Raw genomic sequence first — 18,607 nt, forward strand, 5'->3', positions numbered from 1 at the left:
TACTTGAGATCTAACCTCTAATCCGTAGCCCAGTGGGCTATGACCTAAATGTCCGCTTTGGAAGGGTAGGCTCCCTTTCTAACAATCTCCACAGTATATAGAGATGTCTTCTATGTACTGCGTGCGCCCTTCCAGTTTTATCTCTTGAGATAAGCTTGCACCACTTCAGGCACATTTCTGCCATGACCCGGGCAAGTCATCACAAAAAAACAAGAGAGCATGTGTTAGCCTGCTTCGAGGCACGGCAAAATGAGATCCTTGACCCCGGTGTCTGCTCGCTAATTAAAATTAGTTCTTCCATAACCAGAAGAGTGGTAAAACCTAGTCTCTTGGTGAAAACTGTCAAGCAGACCCTGGCAGAAAAAAACCTCAGTGAGTAACATTATGAAGGTTTACGAAGTGAAAACCAAAGAGTCTCAAGAAATAATTTAGTAGTGTGAAAAAGTGTGGGAATGTAATCTACACACGCATAACAGCCTTAGTATTTGGACACCTGATTGAACGAAAATTTGCTCACAGACTTAAGGACATAATCTTGTTTCGGTACGAGCAATCTAGATAAACAGATGGTCTTGGAAGATCAAATCATGACTCAAAGGAGTCTGGTGTTTTGGTTTACATCTGCCTCAGTGCAGCAAACAGTCAAAATGAAGGATTGCACACTGGGGGAACCACTCTGTTGATCAGCCCCAGGTATGCCCGCATGGTTTGTCAGCCCACGTTCAGACTTTTACCGTCACTTCACTTCCAGATGTCTAGCCTGCGTTCATTGTAGGACCAGTTCATATGGAAGTAGTTTAGAGTAGTGTTAGAGTTACTGTGCTCAGGCGTGTAACCTTATTCAGGGTTCAGACTTTAACTCCAATTATTTTCTATTAGACTGAATGGACGTTGTTGGTACTGTGTTGCTCCATACCCGTACCCAATGTCATACAAGCCAGCGAAGACCAACTCAACATCAAACAGCCATATTCTGAAAAACAAATCCCTCTCAGATATCAAAGGAAGGGAAAACATGGAAGCCAAATACCAAAACTGGGAAACTGAGAGCAAGTCATTTGTAAAGCACACCTACCTAGCATGTTCCCATCACTAGGAACAGGAATTGTTGAAACCAAGCAAATCAAAATCCTCGAATCCGCGGATCGGCCAGGAAAAAATGGAATTTTTCTGCCCAGGAGGGGTCCCTATGGGACACTTCCATGTCTCCTATGGGGTCAGGATACCTGCATCCTGACCCCTTATATGTTTTTACACTGAACCAATGACCTCCCCCCACCCGAGTCCAGATGAATTGCTGTGTGTGTGTAAAGGCTTTAATGAACACATAGTAGGCTTGCTGTGCTTAGCTGCAGGCCAAACAATATTCAATTTCTCAAGTGAAGGGAGGCGAAAAATTTACTCCCCACGCGTGTACAATTGATTAGCAAAGACCATTCTCCAATTCTTCGCCTGACACAGCCCTGAATACTATCCTATCGATGTTTGGATAACGTCACACTTAATTGAAGCACAAAACAAATCAGCAACATCTTATCCCGAATCTCATATTACCAATCAGAACCGAGTATTTTGTTAAAAATATTTTGCAGCACAAACGTATTTTAATATTACTAGTAGCACGTAGCAATTAAACACTGTAGACCAATGGGTCTACGAGCACTGTCTTAACATACCGTGGGTGCCCCTCCTCCTGTTTTAAGATCCACTGGCAAGATACAAGTGAAAGGGGACTAATAAATATTCTAACTTAGTTTTTAACAATACCAGAAAATATAGTGACATGCTGTCCTCCCTTCCCATCGTTACTCCGTGCTGTGTGTGGAAACACAATACAATGTGTAACAAGTTGGACTAATCTGCTGTCTAGCCGACCCAAACCATAATGCAGTTCCACTGCCTTAGTTAAATGTAGTACTAGATTCTATGCAGGTGCAATACACAGGTAGATTTTGTAGAGTTCAGAATCTGCTAAAAAAAAAAAAATCCAAATCAAAAGGTGCTCTGTGTAGGAAGCTGGCCTGGTGTGTTCTGAGTACCTACGGTACTTACACCTTATACCAGGTCCAGGGTTCCCCTATCAGTGAAGTGTAGGCAGTGTCTAGAAGCCAGGCTCTCTAGAGGTAGCTGTGGATGAGCAGCCAAGGATTATCTAGGAGACATGCAAAGCTCATGCAATACCACTGTAGTCATACAGCACTTACAAACATGAAAGAAAACACTCAGTTATGAAAATAAAGGCTCTTTATTACAGTAACAGTACCAAAACACTAGACAGGCAAGACTCCAATAGGAGGTAAGTAAACACACCAAATATGTACACTAGTAATCAGTAATAGGGATACAAAGCTATAGAAAACAGTGCAATAGCAAATAGGCATTAGTGACCCTAGGGGGACCCCACACCATATACTAAAAAATGGAATGCAGATACAGGACCCTCACCTAGGTAAGTGGAATGTGTAGAGGGGAGCTGGGGGAACTAGGAAACCCCAAAGCCAAGTACCACAGTGCCCCTCCCCCCCCCCGAGACCGGGAAGAAAGGATTAAGTTACTGGATTGTCCCCAAACCATCCAAAAGGTAGAAAATGAAGATAATGCAACACCAAGAAGAGATGCCAACAAGCCTTGGTAGCTGCAAGAGACCCAGTGCATGGGGGTACTGTCCTAGGGGGAAGGCAAGGGCTTACCTCCATCAAAGTTCAACAGGTGGCAGAGAGGACCAAGAGGACTACTCTGAATCACCAACCGTGATGCAGGATACATGCAGCTCAGGATGAGAGGAGATCCATGCAGCCGGTCATCGTTGCAGTTGGTGCCTGCGGATGCAGGGTACGGACTTCTTCACTCCAAGGGAGATTACTTCATCCTTCTCGTGTAGGCTGAAGACTTGCTACCCTCAGGTGATGCACAGCCGGGGAAATGTTGCAGTTCCAGTTGCCAGAAGTCGAAGAAGAGGTTGCAGAGGAGTCCTGTTGGAATCTTGCAAGCCGAATCTGAGGACCCACCCATGAGGGAGACCCTAAATAGCCCTGGAAGGGGGGGGTGGTCACCTAGCCAGATGACCACCTATCAGGAAGGGGCTCTGATGTCAACTGCCTGACCTGGCCACTCAGATGCTCCCAGAGACCCCAACCCACCTTGGATTCAAGATGGCAGAACCCAGAGACCCTCTGGAGGAGCTCTGGGCACCACCCCTGAGGTCCCTGAACAGGTGTAAACTGCTTTATGCACAGAGGGCACCAAATGTGCTCTTCAAAGCATATCAGTGGCTTGGGGAGGCTCCCCCTCCCAAGCAAAGTAACACCTATTTCCAAAGTGAGAGGGTGTTACACCCCCCCCCCCCAAAAAAAGAAATCCTTTGTGTCTTGTCTTCTTGGGCTTGAGTTGTTCAAGCAGCAGGAGGGAAGAAACCTGTTTGAGGAATGACAGCAGCTTGGGCTGCCCGAAAACCCCCAGAAGGCTGATAGGAACAATGCTGTGGGTCCTATACGGAGCACCCAGAGTGCATGGAATCACACTTCCAATACTGGCAATAGTATTGGGGTATGATTCTGACATGTTTGATACCAAAGATACCTAGGCTTGGAGTTACCATTGCGTAGATGGACATAGGTAGTGACCTCTGCCAGTACACGCATAAAATGGCATCTCTGCACTCCTGAAGTCCAGAAAAATAGACCTGGAGTTCGTGGGGGCACCTCTGCTCATGCACCCTGCCCTCTGGGCTAGGAGGGCCTACCATAGGCGTGACTTACAGTGACCTGTAGTGAAAAAGGTGCATGCATCCTTTCATGCAAACTGCAATGGCAGGCCTGCAGATATATACTGCAGCCCATGGGAAACCCCTGTTACCCCGTTGCCCTGGGTACCGTATACTAAGGAATTGCATAGGGGCAGTGCTTAATTTGTAAATAACAATGTGCCGGTGCTCAAAGCCCTCCTCTTAAACACGCGGCTGCTGCAATTAAATGTGGGAACACGGAATCCTGAGGAAGTGTAATCCTGAAGCCATCTCAAGCCACTTCATTCCATTTAAAGCAGCTCCTTGCCACTTCAGCTCACTTTTGCAGCTCTCTACTCTCTCCCATTGTGATGCTTTTTCATTTTTCTCTTCCTCCGTCTTTCCCATGTGTGTCTTTTACCCGCAGCAAGTGCTTAGGGGTGAAGAATAAGCGCCAGCCCTCAACAATAAGTGCCGGTGCTCAGCACCGGAAACAACAAGCACAAATTAAGCACTGCATGGGGGCACCAGTATGCCAAATGTGGGGGGGGTGTGGTCCAAGCAACCGAATTTAGATGGAGAGCGCATAGTAACTGGGGTCCTGGTTAGCAGGATCCCAGTGTACATATTCACAACACACTGACAACAGGCAAAAAGTGGGAGTAACCACGCTAAAAAGAGGCTACTTTCCTACACTCTGCTTTGCAGAAAGAAAAGGCGGTGGGTGGATGGCTTGCAAAATTCAGCCATAAACTGCAATGCAGCACGAGCAAAAGCTAGTAGCTGAGACTATTGTATGCATTCCATGCATCACTTTTTGTTGTGTATTGCTGAATTCTTTCATATCACCTCAACAGTGTAAGCTAAAACAGACTGGGCACCTTTAAAATCCCCCAACATCTTGAGATCCCATGAAAGGGCCTTGCAGAGAAATGAAGAAAGGTTGAGAGAGAAGATCACACTGAAGAAGTATTAAGAATGCAGAGTGTCTGGGGGAAAACACTGAAACGAGAAAGTACTGGTAAAACTGGCAATCATGTACGGAGTTTGTTCCAAGAGTAGGCATGCCAGAGGTATAGCGGGTTCTATCTGCTGTCCAACTATTAATCTACGGAGGTAGTGCGACAGCAGTCACTGCATAAACCAAACATTGGCAATACCTGCACAACGTTCCCGCACTAATGCAAAGTATAAGAATTATAAATACATTATACCATGAGAATCTTTACATAACATCCATTATGGCAATAGGTATCTAGACATACTGTAACATCATTCAGTGTGGCTTATGGCTCGTTTAACCCATTATTATGGTAAATTAATAATACGAAGATGAGGATAGTACCCCCTCTTAAAAGCAATGCCAACATTCCAGTAAGGGACTATCAGTAGCCTGAGAAGCCTAGCCTACACGTCCATAAATACAAACGAATTGAGTTTGCAAGTGTCAAACATTAAATAGGAAAATAAAAAATAGGCAAAAATTGAGTTGAAAAAAAAAATGTAATGAGAAATGCCTTTTGAATTAAGCACATAACAAAAATAAAAAAATAAAAAAGAAGCACTGGTGCCACCATAAACCAAGGCATCATCTGTAAGACAGCTAGGTACCGAGAGGCATAGAGTGATTAGCAAGGGCTTACCATCCTGATGGGGCTCTGCCTTAGATCTGCATCTTTCACCGGCTTGTCCTGGTCCATGGGAGTCAGACCCCGGCGCCCTAGAAGCTGAAGGACAGCGGCATTATCCCTGGGTGAAGCGCCATCATCCGGTGCTGGGAGGGAATGGCGGCACGCCCGGCAGTATATGTCAGAAGATAACAGTAGGCGGATGACTGGGGGTTTGATATGCTCCTGTTCATACTGGTCCGTGTAAAAGGGTTCCTTTAGCTCTTCCGGGACGTGGTCTGTGGACAAAAATGATAAAATGGGATTAGACTGAATCACACCCCAATATCAACACAAAAGCAACCTGCATCATGTGAAAGTAAATATATGGGCTGGTCCAGTGGAGAAGAGGAGGACATTTAGAGTTAACATGCTCCGACAATTAGCTATAATGCGGACTGCTTTTTAGATGGCACTGGGTAAAAATGATAACATTGAAAATATTAGGACTGTTTCATGGCGACAAGGATTTTTTTTTTTTTTTTAGTAAAAAAAGAAGCCAACCTATTAAAAGATTGAAACCTGTATATTTTAAGTTCTTGGTAGCTGTAAGTGATTTAAGCATTTTAGGATTCCGGGTAAGGAGATTGCCGTTGTTAGAGGTTATTACAAGGGCTAGGTTTAGATGTATTTAGATTTTCATTCTTCACATTTTAATATACCAGGTAAAATGCATGTCCCCACATTTACCATTTATTGAACACAAGGCAAGATGTGTATCGGCCCACAATTTAAAGTTGGGTCAATGCGCGGGTGATTAGACAGGACAGGCTCGCACATATTCCCTACTCAAACTTCCCTCTATCCTGCAAGAAAGCTCTCAGGGGCACCATGACCCCTCCTGAGCTGCTCGGCCACTCGTGAATGGGGTCGAACAAAGTCCCTGTTTCATCCACCTTTGTCAGACCAACCAAAAACCATGTGAATTGTTTCCGCGCCAAGTTACATCAAATTCTGACCCCTGTTTCCGAAGTAACCCATGTAACCTCAATATGGGATCAGTAGCCCAGTAAGTTTGACCCTTTCATGACGCTGTTCCTGTGGAAAAGTTCAAGGTCTCCAAGGCACACAGTGTGCAAAGGTGTGCTTGTGGGTTAGATGCTGGAGGAGAAGACTAAACATACTCCGGCATGGGTGGGCTTTATTGGATTTGCATCCTGAAGCTACCCTTTCTTTCCCAAGAGTGAAGGACCGAACCCTTCACACAGCTATTTGTTTGAATCTAGAGACTCCCTGGAGACTTACCTGGGTGTCAGGGCACAGACATCCCTCCCACATTTTGGAACGCGGCTATAATAATACCACCAAGCTTTGCCCTGCTCCATGGACTTCATGTGGATTTGGGCCTCAATGTGTGTACCACTGAATTTATCAAGACATTCATTCTATCAGTTTCTCTATTTTTAGCCCTAACCACTGGGAACAAAAGCTTTGTGCAGCATAAATGCCATGTCAGGCGCACCTATGAAAAGACGTGGATCGATTCATAGACCTGGTTATGCAACAGGTCCTGCCTAAGGCTTACTAACCTCTGAGAACATGCTCCGTAACATACCTAATCACCTTTGCTAGGCAAACGTGGCATCTGGGGGACTCTCCTGCAGCCCTGCTGACCTTTCAGAAGAAGACTTGTCGCATCACTCGAGCTTCAACTATGCTGGCCTTTCAGACTCGGACTAGAGAAGGCTGAATGACCCAGGCCTAAGGACATGTGAGGCGCGAGCTATTGGACAGATGTCTAGCCCAATTATGCAGTAAGGTGGATTTTTTTTTTTTTAACATAACACGTCAGACAATTTTCGCCAAGGTAAAGACAGTAAGTGTATAAGATAAATACAAATGGTTTGTTTCGGAGGTAAGGAGGCATCTTACTGATCATAGTCCTCAATGAAAAAGTAACATATATATACATACACACATATATATATATATACATACACACATATATATATATATACATACACACATATATATATATATATACATACACACATACATATATATATACATACACACATACATATATATATATATACACACATACATATATATATATATACACACATACATATATATATATATACACACATACATATATATATATATACACACATACATATATATATATATACACACATACATATATATACACACATACATATATATACACACATACATATATATATATATATATATATATATACATACACACACACACACACAATCTTTCTAGTTTGGACATTTTCAATAAATCATTACGTTCACATGCAAAGACCGTTCATAATTAGAACATCCTGCAAGTCAAGACAGAAATCCACTCGGTTCATTAATTTTGTTTTGCTATGGCAATGAGTCAAGAAGAATGAGGCCAGTTACCCAAACACATTGAAGTTAATACTCGCAGCTACCTAGTCCCATTGAAGGGGATGTCCCCAGACAGTTCTTGTTATACCGTCAGACAACTATCGTTTTTTTCTGCCCATTTGTCACAAACCAGACTGTAAACTGGTGAGTTTCTTTTTAACCCGAATCTGAAGAACACTACATCAGTAGACAATAAATTGGTGGAATGACTCCTGCCACAGGAACAGCATTAAAGATGCAATGCTGTGAGCAGATTATTATTAGGCAGGACCAGGAGGGTATCATTAATGCAGCTGAGCTTGGACACCACTTTTGCCAGGATAGAAATAGTTTGTTCTGCGCCACGGTGGTCATATGACTAGAAAGAACTGTGCCAGGTCTTGCCAGGGTGTTTAGCCGTTTCTGCCGTAACTAGAGGTGTAGCATGTAACATTATATGTAGCTACTAGGAATTGTATTTATATAGCGCTTACTACTCCTGACGAAGCGTCTAAGTGCTTTTTGGCGAGCAGCACCCAACTCTGGAATCCAAAAGGATTAGTGGTGGACTAGTATAGGGAAATAGGAGTACAGCATTAGTATAGAGAGGTACGAGTTAATTTGAGTGGAGGACATGTGAGTCTGTTAGTTGGTTCGAAAAGAATAATGGAAGGGTGGAGGAGGGAAGAATCCAGAAGTGTTATTTGGGAGATCATAGTAGTGAGATGAAGTTTGGGATGAGTTCAGGAGAGGTAGAGGATGGAAGAGTCTGTAGAAAGGGATTAGGGAGATCACAGTTGTAAAATTAGGTTTGGTATGAGTCAAAGGAGGGATATATGAGGGAGAATTTAGAAGGGTTGTTTGGGAGTTCATAGTTGTAAACTGAGGTCATGGGTGAGCCAGGAGGGATAGAGGTGGGAAGTGGTTTTACTCTCCATTAAACATACTGCACCAATACATAGAAGAGCTGCTACTCTACATTTTAATTTGAAGTGGTTTGGGCGCTCAGTAACTGGCAGCACATGACCATTTAAAGCACTACATATTATAAATATGTGCCTCGGTGCCTCTGTTGCACAAAAGGCAGTGGTATAAATATCCATATTTGACAGAGCTGTGAAATATGGAAAATATTTCACAGTTGCATGTGAAATATGGATTTAATCATAATGACTGTAACACACTGCAGAGGTTTATCATGGTCGAACTACTAGGATTATGTGGCATGGAGTGCCATTTTTTTTTTAATGGCAATGGCATCTACGTTACATGAAAAATGCTAATTATGCATTCCTCTGGAATCGCCTTTTTTGTGACACATAAAAGTGGCAAATCCATAATTATGTGGTAGATACTACAGCCACTGTATAGCACATTCAGAAGCCCTTAACACTGTCCATCGTTTTCTCGATGTATTAATAGTCTAATTACAGTAAATGTGCTTTCTTGGTTGCACTCCGAAGAAAATAGCTTTTTCAAGCCGGCTACCCCAAAAATTAAAAAAATACATATGTAACAGGTATCACGTGTAACATAGTCCTATATTTCCATATCAGTGTTCTGGTTACAGTTGCAATCCACTGCCTTCGGGCTCAGCTTGCGATATCACCAGAACGTAGGATTCCTGAGTCTCCACTGACCTCCACTACCTTCCCCTCCCCGAACACATCTCCCTTCACTGCCTTTCACAACACCCCTTTCTGCAACATCTCGACGCTAACTTATATGCAGGACCTTCTCTTCCCCAACCACCGGACACCCCCTTTTTCTGCTGTGCTCCTTTTAAAGTATACCTGGGGCCATTGGAACTAAGCGGAAGGAGAGGACCAAATTATATGGCAAGAATATGAAAATTACGCAGCATTATGTGGCACATTTTGTGATGTATTACATCATTATTTTAACATTTTTACATGTGGACAAAGCGTTCAGTTCATTAGTACCAATATAACACCCAAATGCAGCAATAAGCACCTAAAAGGTGCCAAGTTAACCTTTGAAAGGGCCTGCCGCTGCGTTCCAACTTGTGTTAAAACGGTTTGATCCAGAAACTTTGTTCAAATCTGCACATCATGCAGTACATGGTGTACTGTGGTAAATGTGACAAATCCTTCTTTATATAATAAATGGTATGGAAGCAGAATAGCATACATTAAGTGTCTCTGGCAATGCCACATTCCACCTTACCCCAAACTACTATTTCCAACTATTACCCTCTTTACCTGCTTGACCAGACATGTCACTGTAACTCACCTACATCTCCTCACTTACCACCCCACACCACCTACTACCTTGAAAAAAACTATTTCTGGCATGGCTCTTCCTCGCCAACCGCCTTATCTCACCCCCCCTAGCCACTCCTATTTCCTGGTACATCCACATCTTTAAGTACCTCCACACAAAGAAAAATTCTGCCTCATCTCTAATGCTTCTACACCTTTCCCCTACACCATCGCCTCTCAAACAACACTTGCACACAGGTGCAGCTATCGTAGTGTGCAGTGGAAGTGCACACAAGGACGTGAGGGCCAAGCTGCACCCCAGTTAAGGTTATTTCTGCTATCCACCTGCACCTCCGGGTACCTATTTTCCTTGCTCGCATTAGCGCAGTGCCTCCCTGGCTATGCTACGGCTTTCCCTACCTGGGCACTAGACATTACCCTCCTCCTTCTCAACCACTGCACAACATTCACTAATCCCGCCAACCACCGACGATCACATCCTGCTACTTCTTGTCCCCTTTGGACTACACCCCGATGCCTTCTGTCCCTTCTAACCCGGAATTAACCCAGTATGCCTAAAAAATGGTCTTCCATCCATACCCCACAGCTTTCCTCCGTCTTGTGCTCAAGCTCAGTTAACATCCTCCCCTCCACTCCCCTCCCCTCCTTCTCGGTTGTCACTTCTTCCTCTTCACAACGGAGGGAACTCTCCCTCGCCACCATCACCACGGGTAATCCCTTCACATCCCAGGTAATGAATGTGATGTGGATTTGTATTGCGCTATGTGTCACCGTGAGGGTATCCAGGCGCTAGCCAGGCCCTTCCACTCCATATTTTATTCCTACTCCGTCCACATTCCTAAATTGCTTCTCCACTCACATCACTTTTCCTGGTCACCACCTCAGCACACACAGGTGTGGTGCCCTCCCTTCCCAAAAATTCACAGTTCTATCCGCCCGGCCCACCCTCACAGCAACAGACTGCGCCAGTGCCCAAGTGGCGCAGGGCATTTGCAAAAGCCGGGCCAGTGCGGGCTTGTCGAATGGGCTCCTTGTTATGAGAAGCAGAGAACTTTGCCTCTCCCACTCGAAGGGAGCCCTCGAGGCACCGAGCACGGGTACTTGGCCTGGTATCTCCGCCCTTCCCACCTCACACACAAACACATACACACCCTTCCATCCCTCGCCACACCTATACCCATTTATCTCTCCGCGAGATCAGTCAGTCCGCGGAGAGCACCCGGGGCATCGAATCTTGTAGTGTGGAGGGCACCTCTCCCTGCACACCTACATCCAGGCATAGTGCTGAGAGGCAGAGCGCGCTCTCTAGGTTTGAGCTGTTATGGAGAAGTATCCCCAGTAAACTGGGAAACAGTTGTAGCTCTGATCCCAGGATGGGTGCAAAATGTACAGTTTGGGAGGACAAAGGTGCCGCCCCACCCACCTCCGACTCTTATCACGATGGATCGAAAGAGACATACCCAGGAGTTTTAAGCAGTGTGCATAGCGCTGTGGACTGCCCCCTCCTCCTACAGGTCTTGCCTCTGCAGGCCAGTTCATGCCACAGTACAGGCACGAAGGTACTCGCGCTCACCCAAGTCCCAGTGCTACTTCCCCCTCGCCATACTATTCCTTACTCCTCCATCGATACACAGACCTCGCAGTTGCACACTACTAGAACGGAAACTGAGGCAACAGGGTAGCAGCGAAAAGTGACAGGTCATGCCTGGTTGCTTGATAAGGAGTTGCTTGTTTTCAAATGGTTGGGAAACTGTTCTCCGCCACTTTATGTGCTCAATCCTCAGCCACCCTCAGGGGCAGGTTAAGGTAAGGTTCATCAGTCTGACATGCAGCAGGCTCTCCACAGACACAAGAGTGGACGGGTGATGCTGTACAGTCGGTGCCAAGAACCTCCCATCTGTGGGATAAGCCGCTTGGGCAGATCAGGTCAAAGATCACAAAAAATGCCCCAAGTAAAGCCGGAGTATGTAGAGTCTACATAATTGGCAGAATCCGGGCAGGATTCCAGCTGAGATCCTGCAGAAGAAACACTAGCCACCATGTTTCATAGTAGAGCAGATTATCACATACCTTATAAAAAAAAAAAAGAGACTTTGCCCATCCCGGCGCCAGACTGATTTGTTCACTTTTTGTACTGCACTTCTACTCGGGATCGTATGTTAATGCATTTAATTGTGTCGGTTATAGGAATGAAGGTAGATTAAGGCCTTTGTCTAAGAGCTCACACTGTCTGGGATGGGGCAGTCAAGTTTGGAATCTAGATTTCCGGTTCTACCACTGGCAAACCAGTCACACTTATTCAGGGTTAACTGGTTAATAATACTGACAGCACTGCAATAAAATCCTTAACTAAGGTGGTCCTAAAAGCAGCTGTGCATAAAGAGCTCTTCTAATGCCCACTACTTGTTCCCACAGTAAACAGTCCTAAGAGCACATTGGCTGTGAAATTCTACTAACCACTGAGTTGCTAAGCTTTTCGCAGCTTATTACTGGAAATTCAAGGGTAAGTTGCTATCATGTCACATCTATGCCCCGAAAAATATTTTTTTGCATTAAGTGTTTAATGGGAACATATTAAAAAAGATGTGCTCAGTGTCTGCAACAGTAGCGCCCCATTATGAGCCAGTTCTATACTCTTGAAGTATACAAAAGGTGTGTGCTTGATTGAATAATTCAACAAGGCCCCCCTCGAAGAGGACATTTTCATGATTTTGTGATACCATCGTTCTAGGATAGGTGGAGTTCGTGACAAATCAAGTCCAGCTTGTAGAATCCTGGCTGTGCCAACCCGTGTGTTTACTACAGCAATAGATTTCGCTGCCCAGACGTTAAAAGGTCCTCACTAGTTATGGGGTTGAGCCGCAGCTGAGAGACTACAAAGATGGAGAGAAATAGATCGGCATAGCCTGAGACACAAAAGGGCAATAAAGATAGAATAGGAGTTTATTGATACTACTTCCACCTATCAACTGCCAATACATTTGGCGCCATTTACTGCCAAAACACTGCTATGTTGAGAATAGTACACATAAGTGATGAGTAACTCAATATTATTAAATTGAGCAAAGAAAAGACCTTAAGGTAAAGCACAAAGGATCACTCAACTGAAGTGCTTATATAGTCAAAGATGAGAGCGACCAAGAAAGACAGATCCAAGGTTCAACAAATGGATAATCTTAATAAGGTGCACCCTCTTCGGTGTGAACATTAAAAAAACATTAGATTGTAAACACGAGATGAGAAAGAGACAAGATTCCTTACGGAAAATGGTGAAATGGGAAATCCAATGAAATATGATGAGGTCTACATATCCGGACGTGAACAAACAAGAACACATGAAAATCTAAAATCCAACCAGCTGCTAAAGACTGTTGGAACAGAATGTTCTCTGCATAGTATGCAGGTACACTCCCCTACCCAGAGTGTCAGGGCTATGTGCGTAACCATCAACCTGTTGTATTTTGGCCCAGGCATCGCCCTAATCTAGTGTTTGCCTACAGATCATGGTCTATTGCGGACAATACAAGTTCCAGGACATGACCTGTTACCTGTAGGGGCGCACAAGAAAGCCCGCCCAGGGGATGACTACTGTCTCTATCCTTGGTTTAGCAACTAAAGAGAAGTGATAGTATACAGGTTATAAATCAATAATAGTTTGACCAAACCTTTTTATCTATGAAACTCAGTGACTGGCGAACTGACACCTTGTTAAAATTATGCTGTTTTGGTCAACCACAACCTTGGATTTGTACCTAGTCTGGCTAGGCTGTAGCCGCTGTCCAAACTGCATACTGGAACTGTGCGGTGCAAATTCATAACGCTGTACTTCCGGACTCGCCCAGGAGACCACAACACACCGCTCCATTGGATGTCTTGTTGCCTGAGAGGCCGCAAATGCATCCCATATGTGGGCGCCTAATAGAGCTGGTAAGCTGCTACTGCACCACGATACTGAACGCCTGAACAGTGAGAAATCACACTACTAAAGAGCACCTGTCTGGTTGGAGAGACCACCTCTGCAGGTGAGGCATTCCCACAACATCTGGACCCGTGCTCCCTTCTGCAAGTTGTATGAGCCCCCCCACCCTAGTCACACCCTCCTAGGAGTAGCCCTATGAGCCCGAACCACACCTTATCAACTGCCTGATATGGGGGAGCTGGCGCACATGTATCACAAGGCTACCTTGCAAATTGAACTTCTAAACGCTTGAAGACTAAGCACGCCCAGGATCTAAGGTTTGATATTTAAAAGAAACAAAGGGTAAGATTGAGTGACGGTTATGCTCTTAACCACCACAGGAATAACTGTGATATTATGCACCTGTGCTCAATTCGTGCCACTGCTACCAGTATTGGAGACTATAGTGCCTAGAAGTTACTTGGGAGTGGAGAGAATATTAGGGCAAGAAGGAATATAATTATTTGAAGAACGTATCTAGGGTTTTTACCCCTTATTTATCATTGGATTGTGTAGAATTTAGTTTTGTAGTTTAATTAAATTACTTTTTTCTCCTCACCAAAAGAGAGGCACAGGGTTGCACACAATTTCCTGTGTTGGTTGGTTGTGGAGTTGTGAGATCTCCATCAGAAGCCTTGGATTTCCACAAGTCAAATTCAGAAAGGGTTTAATTGGCCTACTTTGCACAGCCATAGTAGGTTGGACCTCAGAACACCAGTAGCAAAGGAGCTTGATCAACATAATGGAGACCCTGTAGCTCCCGTTTACCTGTGTCCCCACAAAATGGTGTCTTTCAAGAAAACATTCTGAATTTAAAATAAATAAATGCATATAAAATAAATTTAAAAAATACCAGACGTCTGTAAATGGATATTTTGGAATCGAATAATAAAATCAGATATCAAACAAAGGGCCATTCTTGAATCTAACACCTAACTAGAAATCATCAAGCAAATTCATATTTCAAAAATAAATCAAAACGGGGAAAGAAATGTATATTGTGATCCATCTGTAATGTCAGCGAGACAAAAAAAAAACAACAACAAAACACACACATCAAAGAGACACCTTGCAGTCTAAAAACAGCACCACCAAATTAATCTTAAATCCAAACAAACAGAATAGTTTTAACCCAACATGTAGCCAGAAAAGGTCAGGGACATTTTTCAGCCTGAAATCTAGTCACCAGCGTACAAAGGGGAATTCTGGTACCTAATACTGAATGTAATCAAATAAAGTAATTATATAATTCAAAACCCAAGCAGCTTCTATAAACAATTACACTTTCCAGGATTCAACCTCCAGCCTGATATTCAGGAATCAAAATCTGAGACAGCAACAAAGATGGGAATGAAAATGCTTGTATTGGGATTAGTTTGAAACATCGGTTCATACAACAGGGGCATCAGATTCCATTTTTTAGTTAGTCTATACATTACAGATATGGGTGAACCACTAGACAAGCAGTCTAGGCAACTGTGCTAAAGGCATAGCCAAAGTTTCCTCTTCCACCCTCACCCCTCAGAGTGCTAGCCCGTGTCCATTTTCAGGAAGCCAAAGCTTAACCAGGAAAAAAACAATTATGTATATTACGTAATATTAATCCCAGACATTAGATAGGGACTTACATGAGTGTGCCAGAAACAGAAGTACATATATATTTACTATAAAGCCAAAGGTTTCAGGGACGTTATAGTTGGGTCCATATTTCAAAATTCAACAGTTATAGTTATACTCATCTCAAGAAATTATAACCTGTACCCTAAGGTAAATATAACTCACCCCCTACCCAGATTCAGTTTTCTCATCAATAATGTTGTTGCAATTATATTATGAATGAGGTCACAGAAAAGGTAATTATTGATGGAATCTGAGGGGTCAGTTGCAGTGCATGGTGGGGGCATGAGTTATAGTTTCTTGAGATAAGTATAACTGTAACTGTTGAATTTATATGGTTTTGCAAGTGTAAAATCTGAACCTAACGATAATGTTCCTGTAGCATTTTATTTTTTCCAGTGATTTTTTTTATTTTTATGCTAACGTTAAGTAATATTTATTTACCTTACTATATTCCAACCCCTGCCACGCATGGCCTTCAGTGGCTAGGTCCTGCATCCAACCCCTACCCCGTAGGCACCAACCTCACCTTGTGCATGGTGGAGATTGGCTGTAGGGTCTGGCCTGCAGCCAAACCCACCCAACCCCTTTGCACGCATGGCATTTGGTCGTGCACAGCAGTGTGTCAGCCACAGGGCTGGGTAAACCCCCCATGTGCGGGCAATCCAGGAGGGAGGCACGCAGACCGCTCCCCAGGCAAATTACAGCACCCAGCCAATTACTAAAAGGGGCTGAGTGGACACTCTCCCCAGGCCGATTTCGGCCCCAGGGACCCTATTAACTGGGGCCCACCCAATTACTGCAAGTAGGGGGGGGAACCACGTGGCGCCCCGCCCCATGTGCAGATTTCATCCCCAGGGACCCTATCCCCAGGGCCCTGCAAATTAGTGCAAGTGAAGGGGAACAGGCGGTCCACCTACCCGGGCCGATATCGGCCTGGGGAAACCATTTCCAGAGGCCCAGCCAATTGGTAAAAAGGGAGTGGGGGCCGCACCCTACTTTGGCCCCGGGGCCTGGCCACTTAATAGTGAATGCCCCATCTCACCCAGGTGACCCAGTATATTCTGTTGTAGGGTGGAGTCTGAATACCCCAGTGGTCCCTGTTGGCTTCCCATAAAGTGGGAGTCCCCACTGTACCTCACACAGAAAGCAGCAAAAGAAATGCTGCTTCCTGTGTGCAGGAGTATTTTTTTCAGCTGCTTCCAACAGTCTTCCTGCTCCCACCCCCTGGGAGTGGACTTACGGTTTGCTCTCGCTTGGTGGAAACTGTCAAAGCTCCCTCCAAGCAAAGCAAACACTGTGTCCTAATGGTGGGCACCTTGGGACTTAGGGCTTCGGACCTGGGGTGGACGGTTCCCAGGGTCATTAACGGCTCCAGGAAGTTGTATGGGCTGGCCCTGGGGAGGTGGTGGTCCCTGGTGCTGAAAATGGCCCATTGGAGTTGGGGCGTGGGGGGGGGGGGGGGTGGTAGGCAGCTCCCTGCCCCTTGTAAAAATCAGCCTGGCCCCAGGGAGGTGATGTCCTCGGGGCTGAAAAGGGCCCAGGAGGGAGGACCAGGCTCCCCCCTCCCCTTTCAGAGATGAGCCATGCCCCTGGATGTGGTGGTGGTCCCTGGGGTCATAAACAGCCTCCGGAGGGGGCCCTGTAACTCCCCTCCCCAATATTGTTCTTTTAATTTTCCCCAAGAATTTGGCCCACCTGGGGGCTGAAGTATAAACAAGCATGGGAGACTAAGCTTTTTTTTATTTTTTTTTAATTAAATAAAAAATAAAAAATAAAAAAAACATTCTACATTTATACACACCTCAAGAAGGAGATGGCATGAGAAGGTAATCATAAAAAGTAGGGCTTGGGGCCAAGGATTATCCTTTTGGTTCACATATCACTGTGGCTGACATACAAGTGTGAACTCTAGATACTCACAGAGCCTGTATTGAGGGACTCTCCGCTTTGGAGTCCTGCCTGCTGTGGTAGACACCCTTTTAAGGGAAGAGAGGCAGGAAAGGCGCACTTCAAAAAGAAGCAGACCCCAACATAAAACCTGAGAGACCTAAATAACATTTTGTGTCTGGAAATGAACTAGAGGAATAGAAGGTTGAGACCTCAGAAATTGTCATCTGCCAAGCAGCCAGACGGGCTGTGTGAGAGCTGGAAGCTCTGCAAGACTTTTGCCTGTGACCAGGACTGGGGGCCAAGGCCTACTATTCTCCCTGTGGGGTAAGGCGAGAGAAACCAAGACCCATCTGCTTTGAAGCCTGGTTAACCAGTGCCTGCATGTTTCCCCAAGACCAGTGTACCTAGTTAGGGAGACAAGAGCGTTGAGTGAGCCAGGGTCAGCAGGGAGCCCCGTTGAGAGAACTCCCGGTGCAAGGTGTGACGGGAATGCTGCATGGGCAGTTACTGATGCGCAGGATCATGTCAGCAACTCCAAAAGTCAGAGGACGGACATCGTGAAGATATCTGCGAGCAAAGTTCCGTTCGGGGAGTGTGAAACACATGCTGCACCATTGCAATGACCCTGTATCCCAGGAAGAGGTCCAGTGGAAGTGTACACTACCAACAAGTGACAAGACCACTGCCAAGCCTAGCAGCCTCCGTGTATGCCAGGAGGGGCTGGTGTGGGGTGGACTGACATGCAGAAAGCTGGCAACTTGTGTGAGGTACTGAGGAAACCCTTGTATGCCAGGAGGGGCTGCTGGTACTAATTAACTTTCGGAACTCAGTCTGCCACCTGTGAATTAAAGTGCGACCCATGGGTCGAGATCAAGCATTGAGGAACCTGTCCCAAACTGCCCCGTAGACTGAGGAGGACACCAGGACTGTATCAACCTTAATGGGACCAGATTGAGATTGCCAGGATAACCCCCACCCCTCCTGCTGGATAGCACAGTGCTTACCTAGAAGGAGGAAGCACTGGAGCACCTCCAATCACTGCTGTAGCTGGCCGCTTAAGCTCTCAGAGAGCCCGTGCCTGCCCAGGTGCTACCGCCCACATGCAGCCTGACTTGACCAAGCAGGACTGTAACATTGTGAGTGTCCGCAGCTGGGCACCCAT

General features: G+C 45.2%; 1 protein-coding gene across 4 annotated transcripts in view; it reads right to left on the reverse strand.

Annotated features, from left to right (window-relative positions):
• CAMSAP3 (calmodulin regulated spectrin associated protein family member 3) overlaps positions 1-18,607 on the reverse strand; it is a 220,901-nt gene that overhangs the window by 135,392 nt on the left and 66,902 nt on the right. For all 4 annotated transcript variants that reach the window (XM_069230366.1, XM_069230368.1, XM_069230365.1 and 1 more), the window contains one exon: positions 5,368-5,630. In XM_069230366.1, the coding sequence (XP_069086467.1) occupies positions 5,368-5,630 (263 nt within the window). The remainder of the gene's footprint in view (positions 1-5,367; positions 5,631-18,607) is intronic.

This window comes from Pleurodeles waltl, chromosome 4_2 (genome assembly GCF_031143425.1).
Source record: "Pleurodeles waltl isolate 20211129_DDA chromosome 4_2, aPleWal1.hap1.20221129, whole genome shotgun sequence".
NCBI lineage: Eukaryota > Metazoa > Chordata > Amphibia > Caudata > Salamandridae > Pleurodeles > Pleurodeles waltl.